Raw genomic sequence first — 8502 nt, 5'->3', positions numbered from 1 at the left:
GTCCATGTTTGTTTGTCTATGAGTGAGAGTGAAAGGCAGCACCTGAACTCAAACAGGAAGCAATCACTTGAGGAGCTATTGAGAGGCTTCACCCATGCTCCGTCCGGCATATTCTATTCACTCTTTTTTTTTTTTTGGTGGACGTGACCCGATGGTCAAAGTTGGCAGCCTGGCCTCGGTGTCAAGTCGCATGCGCCACCGAGGGGATCATATGATCACTTGTGACAGGAGTCACAGGGAGTCAAGTGGGGTCAGCAGGAGTATCCTGGCGTTCTGTTCGTTTAATCACCCGTTTATTTGTTTAACAGACCAAATTCTGTCAGGGGGGGACGCGAGAGAAGCAGGAAGTGAAAGTTAAGGGATAACAGTGGATTTAGCTCATGTTTATTCTCACTTTTGGTTCGTTGATGAGAGAGATCAATAGACGGAAAGAGTGAAAGAGAAATATCGAGAGATCAAGACATAGCTACAGGAGACCAGTGGTTCTTCAACTTTTTACACCTAAAATGAAATATCTTAGCCTTCCAAGTACCACCATCATGAAAACATTCAACTCAACTCCGCTTTATTTAAAGAGCAACCATAGAAGCAGCAAGCCTAAATGTTCATCAAAACACGGTAGAGTTTTATTCCGAGAGGATGTAACGTGATGCACAATTTGAACATTAACGCGTCTTTAAATACAGGTATTTAAAACAAAAGTTTCAGGTACTGCAACGATTTGCGCCGTGACTCTGAACGTGAAACTCATCGATTTTATTTTCGTGCTCACCACTAGAGGGCACTCTTTTACCACTTGAAAATCACTGCAATACTGTAGCGATAAAAAGAAACAATGTATCGATGGATGGATAGATTAAGTGGACAGACCAACAAATGGATTTACGCTATTTTTATATTTAATAAAATAAATGAATCTACTTTATAGGAATACAAGTTGGAATTAAGTACTGTACATATACATATTGATGATGGTAAACAATCAGATCTATTTTCCCTTTGAAATATCTCATTAGAATCCATCCATCCATTTGCCTGCCATCCATCCATCACATGGTTTGCTATCTATTCTGTTATATTTTCATTTTTATAGTATATTTAGTTGAAGAAAGCGTATCTGAGAACAGCACTTTGTAAACTGCCACTTGTATTCTCATGTTATAATATTATCTTTAATATCTTAATATCATCTATCAAATCATATCATATGCGAGAGGTGAGCAAGTTTTTCCAAGGTAGCTTGTTGCTGCCCTCTTTTGTCAGGAGGCATAACTGCTGATGCGAAGCCTCACAGATGGAATATACTGGCTACGAATGTACTCTTATCTTTTCATATTTTCCTAGCTGCGCCTTTCAGTGTGTTCTATATCTTTCAATAATTTCTGTCTATTTTCAAAATGTTGTTTCCTTGCTTTTTACCCGAGAGGCTTGATAATTGTATCTCAAATTGTGATGGAAGTGTGTGATATCTTAAAGTGACGTCGGGCCTGTTCAGGATTATAACAGATTTAATAACTGCACTATGTGTCACTTTTTTATGCTACCTGTAAGGCAAATCATCTCATCACTACGGAGGCCCCAAACCTGTTTTTGTCTCTCGCACAAAACACAAAAAAAAAAAATGTTGATTGAGGTCATAATGCAAATGATGGAAGCGGGATATTTGCATCTCATTGAAATTATAATATCCTCGTCTGTGGCAAACAAATGAGTGCTGTGCTTCAACGCTGAGTTCATTTGCATAGACCGAATTCACCGGAGTTACGGTCATGAACGTAGCATATTTGAAGGCAATGTTGCGGTTTTATCGCTCGAACCGGTGCTCCCCATTCTTGCATGTTATCCTGCTCATGAGGGTCTTTGCACACGGGTGCGCGCAAGCCAGCGTTCTCGTCCTCTGAGCCACCACGGTTTAATAATTCACTGAAAGGACGTTCAAGTTACAGAGATTGGGGGGGGGGGGGCTGACTGGAGGCTGCTTCCACGACTTTGAAACAGTGACAGCGATGAGACATTCAATAGCCCTGCCACACGAGAGGGTTCTTGTCAGCCAGCGGAAGGCATACTTGATGCCACTCTGACATTGCTGAAACAAAATCTGCTTGACATACGTATTGTATACATTGGACTTAATTGACTAAATTACAATGCTAATAACCCTTTTCCCCCCAACCCCATCAAGCGATGCCGTACTCCTTTTGCTCACCACCTTCATTTTCTGTGAACAGGCCACGCCCACTTCCCCGCTCACCTGAATATAAACTCACCTTGCAGCATCAGCAGCGCAGAGCCTCCTTGAGCCCGATCGTCATTTCTCACCTGTTGTTTCGAGAACATCTCGGTAAGTTTAAGACATCTTGTATTTTGTTTTATTACCTTTGAGATTATTGACTCACGGAAATGATCTGCCTGAGATTAAATGAGCCATCATTTGACAGTAAAACACACGTGCATGAGATTTGTCACGGTTTACGCTGTGATGCACATGAGAAAAAAAAAAAATTCTATCAATCGAAAATTGCATTTTGTAGCCAACAACGGGTTAGTTACCTTGTCTCTGTTCCGGAATGCACAATGAATCATATTTAGGCCATCATTTCCTCATGTGAACAAGGAGTTCATCTGTGCCCTGATGGCTCCTCTGTCGCGTTGCCAGGATCAAGTGACAGACAAACAGAGAGGTTCCCTTGATGGCTAATCCACCTCTCAAACTCTTTTGAGAAACGCACCGAGGCCAGTGCATACGGACAAGCCTTGCATCCCCCCGCCACACACACACACACACACACATAGACACACACAAAGGCCGACTGTCCAACATCCACACGTTGATGTGTCCAATGTACAGGAAGTAAGGTGATATCAGGAAAAGCGAATGCCGAATAAGCCTCCAGAAAGAGAGAGAGAACTGCAACGACATTATGACTTAATTATGACTTGTTTTTCCCCTCTCATTAAATGATGAATGCATTGCATTGCAGATAAAAGCATTCATGCAAATATTGCCACTTTTAACTTGTCCTGTCAGGGCCTCGCCACAGCGAGTCACTTTCATGATTTGTTTGGCACAGTTTTTTTACACAGGACGCCCTTAACTGCGCCCCATATTCATACGCTGGGATTATTTGCTCTTCGTGAATACAAAAGGGATCTTATTATCATAGTCATTGACTTTATGAGTGCATTCTCATATGAGAATTTACATTTAGATTAGATTGATTTTTTTAAATTATTTTTTTCTTACTGAATGGAAGTGAGATGGACAAACTGAAGAGGTGCTGACCACGAAGTCGCTTGGTGCCCCGGATGGCGCACGATGGACTCTCACACATTTTGAGAGCCATTTTATCATGTTGAGTGGACTTGAAGTGTCCTTGTGCCTGTGCAGGATGAAACATTTGTGTACGGCTTTGCGCAAATCTTTCGTGATACTTCTGAAGAATGTTCGTGACTTCTTATTTATGATGCGCTTCACAACCTGGCTTTTCAACATCGGGGCAAGCAGACTTTTTTTGGATATCCATTGCACATATGAAGACGACTGTTCAGATGTTTGCATCACTGAAGCCACAATTATGAGCAACAAAGTCGATATTGTGCATAAAATTGATCTTTTCACAAAAAGCTTATAAGTCTTGAAGGCTCGCTCGAATGCTGGTATGTGCCGACCCATCTTACATTCCCGTGTACCCCTCGACCGCAGCCCGTCATCATGACCTCCAGCATGTCACTTCGGGGTTACTCAGTAAGTCGCCAGCCATCGTTCTCCAGCCGCTCCCTGATGGACGCCGGCCGCTCCCGCGCATCCGTCTCGCTCTCCGCCGGCGGCCCGCTGACCCGATCGGCGTCCGTCAGCCATGACCTCAACGGGCCGACCGGCCTGCAGCTGAACGGGCGCCACGGCAACAGCGCCAACGAGAAGGAGGCCATGCAGAGTCTCAACAACCGTCTGGCCAAGTACTTGGATAGGGGGGGTTTCTTGGTCAGCAGCCAAGCGGCAGACGAGGATATGATGTCGCGGATGCACTTTGATCAAACCGTGTCTTTTTGTCGTCGCAGGTGCACTCGCTGGAACGCTCCAACGCCGACCTGGAGATGAAGATCAAGCAAGTGATGATCGAGCGCATTCCCAAAGGTCATGACCTTGACTCCATGATGACCCAGGCTCATGCAGTCGAGCAGGAGGTAAAGACACACTGGAAAGTCAACTTGATTAATTAATAAAAAAAAAAAAAAAAAGAAAGAAAAACCTGGACTGGAGCCCTCACTCTATTTCAGTTGACTTCGGGTGAGATGCGGCGCACACCCCAGATTGGTTGCCGGTCCCTTTTGTTTTGGTTTCAGGAAAACTTCTGTTGGTCTTTAATGTGCTATATTGTAAGTTCAACTATTTTACAGTTCTTTTTTTCTTTAGGTGAGGAAGAAGACCTTGGAAAATGCTCGCCTCATGTTGGAGATCGATAACGCCAGACTGGCTGCCGATGACTTTAGGATCAAGTGAGTCGTTCATGATCACACTGGAACGTCGTGTATGTCCTCGAGACATCTGCCAGCCTCGCACAAAAAAAAAATGTTCAACTGACAAATTCCAACTAGGTGGGAGACGGAGCTGGTGATGTGTCAGTCGGTGGAGCGAGACTGCGTGGCCCTGAAGAAGGCCAAAAGTGACCATGACCAGATTATCGCTTCCCTCAGGGGTGACCTCGACAGCCTGAAAGAGGAACTTTATTTCCTAAGGAAGAACCACGAGGAGGTAATATGCGTGCCTTGTCCGCTTCTCTGGGCTCCGCGTTTTAATTTGCTCTTCAGTCATCCCAGTGCAAAAAGAGGCTGGGTCTGTAAAGCCAGCTGGATAATGAGGCAGATTAGCGTCAGGTGTCCCTCTGGAGGGAACACCCTCCTCTCCTGCCTGACGTGTGAAAAAAAACAAAAAACAGGACAGTATCGTGACATTTTTAAGTATTTTTTAAAACATTTGATGGTCACTTAAAGACATGAAAAAACAAACCCCATTTCAGTCACTATTTCAACCACAATTGTTTGGATTTTTGGTTATTTTTCGCTCCCATTCAAACAACAAGAAGACAGATTGTAGTTGACTGACCTAATTTGGCGGCTGAAAGTGGTCTTCTGGGGGGGTCCTTTGGTTACAACAGACACAAAGAACAGCTAGATCGTATGACACTAAGACAGCCGCTTCTGTCCGCTCATTCTATGTGAGGTGTACTATAGCCAGGAAAATTTTCTCTGACAAAACCGTCTTTATCCGCACGCAATGGCAACGTGAGCATACAGACACAAATCGGAACATTACAAGCCGATTGCACACTTTTTCCTGCGGAAATAAACGGCAGAGCATAGATGTGCGTCCACTGTAGCTGCTTATTCAATCACTTATAGAATAAAGCCTAGGTTGACGACTTTTACTTTGTTCGGATGGTAAACCGAGCCGTCCTTCATTAACTATTGATGGAAAAGATCTAAATAATGTACTGTCGATGCGGGGGGAATATTAATTCCTACTCTGCAGGAACTGGAGCAGATGAAGTCTCGTATAGCCCGGGATGAGGTCAACGTGGAGGTGGACTCGGCCCAGGGACCCGAACTGGGAGCCATCCTGTCTGAACTGCGGCTCCAATATGAGGGCATAGTCAAGAAAAACAAGGAACACGCCGAGCACTGGTACCGCAAAAAGGTACATAACTGCCGGATGGCCACGAACGTATTTCATCATGTTAATTGGGCAAAAAAAAAAAAAAAAAGTTGAAGCACAGTCATTTTTGACCTTCTCCTGTGTCAGCTGGAGACGGTGCAGAACGACGTGAAGGAGAGCAACGAGGCCCTGAGAGTTGCGCAGAGCGAGCTGGTCGAAAGGCAGCGTTTCCTTCAAACCCTCGAAGTGGAGCTGGAGAGTTTGCACAAGCAGGTGATTAGCCGCACGCCAAATGTCCGATGTGAAGAAAGCATACCATGCATTCACACAAAGTGTCTTTGGTGAGATTTTTTTTTTTCCTTTCCCTCCACTATTTTCACTTGGATGCGATGGCTTTTCTGATTTTCTGACAGTGGGAAGGGTGTGCCACATATTCCATCGGTGCAATGTCTCAAAATTAAGTAGCATCCAGTCGCTAGTTTTGGAGTCGTACGGTTAAGTAGTCAGTGACTGGTAGTTGGAAGTAGTTACAGTGTAGGTAACCGGTAGTAGGGAGTTGACAAACGAGCAGATAAAAAAAAAAATCAATGAATAAAACCTAGCTTCAAAGATTAACGCCTTCAGAAACACTTGTTTGACTAGTAAGCGCGTGTTGACAGTCAACATGTTTCGGCAGCGACAGCAGCAGACTGCTGAGTCAGGGTCGACTCCCAGCGAGGCGTCAAGTGAATGAGTCTCGCCAGAAAGCGGTTGCTTTGGAGAGCAGCGTCTTGTCTGTTCACGGGGGTTTGTTGGTCATGGCCTGTGAAGTCATCTGAGGATCGGGACGACATTTTGGAGGTTTGAGGTAGACAGCGAGGAACTTGTGCCAGTGGGATAAGCTTCTAAAATAGTGATCGCCATCCTGCCTTAAGAAGAACGTTCCGACTGTTCTTCTGTTTCTACTCGAAGCGCACGCGGGACAAGAACGGAATTGAACCGTTGCCATCCTGCGTTGCCTCGGTTTCCGCCCTCAGGTTGCGGCCCTGGAGGCGAACCTGGGCGAAACCAATCAGAAGTACGCCGCCGAGATGGAGCGTCTGCACGTCACCCTGAACCAGTTGGAAGAAGACCTCTCGCAGCTCCGGCTTGACATGCAGCGCACCAAGACGGACTACGAGCAGCTCCTGCGCGTCAAACAGAACCTGGAGATGGAGATTGCCACCTACAGGCGCCTGCTGGAGGGAGAGGAAAGGTAAAGCTGCTGACTCATTGGGCAGGGAACACTTGCCAACATTGGATTTGCGTCAGGGTTTGTAAAAAAAAAAAAAAAAAAAAGAGACCGCCTAGAAATTTTGAATAAGGAAAAACTCTTTGGAATAAGTAAAAAGTGTCTGCGAACATCTTGGCAGTCTTTTGCAACATCCTTACAAACCGACGTTCGCTACGTTCGCAAGCATTGACAAGCACTCGGCTCAGTGAGATGCCAGCTTTAGCACCAGCCGGAAATGACATGGAAAAAAAAAGTGAAGTGGGTGGAGTCTTCGATTAGATGGCAAAAAGGATTCAATTTACATATGCATCCTTTTTTGGGACAATTTTGGCGATTTTTCAAACCAAAAAAAAAGTGCCTCGGTTCATGGGAATCACAGCGTTAGGTGACATCCTTCTGTTTTCTGCAACATGTCGTTGAGGGGTTTTAGCTGCATGTCAACATGTGGAAGCAGAAGTGCAAGTTAGCATGTGGATCTATCGCTTGAGTGTCCTTTTTGTTCAAAGCAAGTTTTTCTTTGCATTTCAGCATTAAGGAAGTTCCACCTCCACCAAAAAGTGAGTACTTTTAACCATTTTTTTCTCTCTCCCTCTCTATCTATCGATATATGTTGTCGTTTTTATGATCACGTGTGCAGAAGAGCCCGACGTGCGCACCAGGAAGATCGTGAAGGTGGTGACGCAGACGATGGTCAACGGCAAGGTGGTGGATGAATCCAGCGAGGTGGAGCAAATCGAAGAGACCAAGAAATAGGAAGGTGCATTTCGCAGCCGATCATAAGGAAAGCAAAAGAAAAAAAAAAATGGATTTGACAATTATTCATTACCGGAGAGACGTTCTGTCTTGTGAAACGTAATCTAACATAGCGATACATACTCATACTCTGCTAATATTATTAGATTTGTAGGGGGAAAGTGTTTTACAAAAGAATACTGTGTACCCCGAGATATTTATTTCTTCGGGTATCAAAGTTGACTGTAGTATCCCTCAGTCAAGTGCAAGGATTATGATTAACTCCTCCTGTCTTCATGTGTCGCTGAATAAATCTTGACCTGACTCACTCTTATGATCATGTGACGAATGCGTGGGATGTCAAATTTACAAAACATTGATTGATGCTTAACAGGGGGTCTATTTGATGATTTTGTCGGGTACCTGAGATGGCACCGAAAGGCCCACCGGGGGCGGTACACCAAGCGCAAGACCTACCACTGCTTTCTTCCAAATCACTAATCCGATCGATCTGACGGTCGAATTAGTATAACAGGACTGACGCGCCAAAATATCAGGCCAGCAGTAAGCCCCTTAAGCGCTATGCGTTTCACACGTCTGCGGGTTGTTACGGCGGCTCAGGAAGGTGATCAGCAGCTCAGCACGTTTCAGACTTTCCTTTATTCACAAAACAAAGCCAGGTGTGGTTTTAGAAAAAGAATATTGTTACATTCATTTAAAGACCACCGGAGACAGCAACTTCGTAAACTTGGACTCCAGGTATGGGGTTAGGTAAGGTGGTCTTTTTTTTTTTTTTTTAAATTCTCGTCTCACATCAGTCCCATACAAACATTCTGTTCCACATCCCTCTTGCTTTCAAGCCACG

General features: G+C 44.7%; 1 protein-coding gene across 1 annotated transcript; it reads left to right on the top strand.

The window, feature by feature from the left end:
• Nucleotides 1-2228: 2228 nt before the first annotated feature.
• Nucleotides 2229-7974, top strand: LOC109517095 (keratin, type I cytoskeletal 18). Its single transcript, XM_019872037.1, has 10 exons — nucleotides 2229-2341; nucleotides 3704-3968; nucleotides 4058-4185; nucleotides 4415-4497; nucleotides 4597-4753; nucleotides 5531-5695; nucleotides 5801-5926; nucleotides 6670-6887; nucleotides 7434-7462; nucleotides 7543-7974. The coding sequence occupies exons 2-10, from the start codon at nucleotides 3713-3715 to the stop codon at nucleotides 7656-7658; spliced, it is 1278 nt and encodes a 425-aa protein (XP_019727596.1). The 5' UTR covers nucleotides 2229-2341; nucleotides 3704-3712; the 3' UTR covers nucleotides 7659-7974.
• Nucleotides 7975-8502: the final 528 nt, after the last annotated feature.

This window comes from Hippocampus comes, unplaced genomic scaffold (genome assembly GCF_001891065.2).
Source record: "Hippocampus comes isolate QL1 unplaced genomic scaffold, H_comes_QL1_v1.1 scaffold199, whole genome shotgun sequence".
Lineage (NCBI taxonomy): Eukaryota > Metazoa > Chordata > Actinopteri > Syngnathiformes > Syngnathidae > Hippocampus > Hippocampus comes.
Note: the sequence above shows the minus strand (reverse complement) of the source record. Positions and strands in the feature narration are given on the sequence as shown.

Excerpts from the sequence above, each read along its gene's own strand:
- LOC109517095 (XM_019872037.1), top strand. The coding sequence starts at position 3,713 with ATGACCTCCAGCATGTCACTTCGGGGTTACTCAGTAAGTCGCCAGCCA. Across the intron at positions 4,186-4,414 it reads CTCATGCAGTCGAGCAGGAG|GTGAGGAAGAAGACCTTGGA; the intron begins GTAAAGACACAC and ends TTTTTTCTTTAG. Across the intron at positions 7,463-7,542 it reads AGTTCCACCTCCACCAAAAA|AAGAGCCCGACGTGCGCACC; the intron begins GTGAGTACTTTT and ends TCACGTGTGCAG.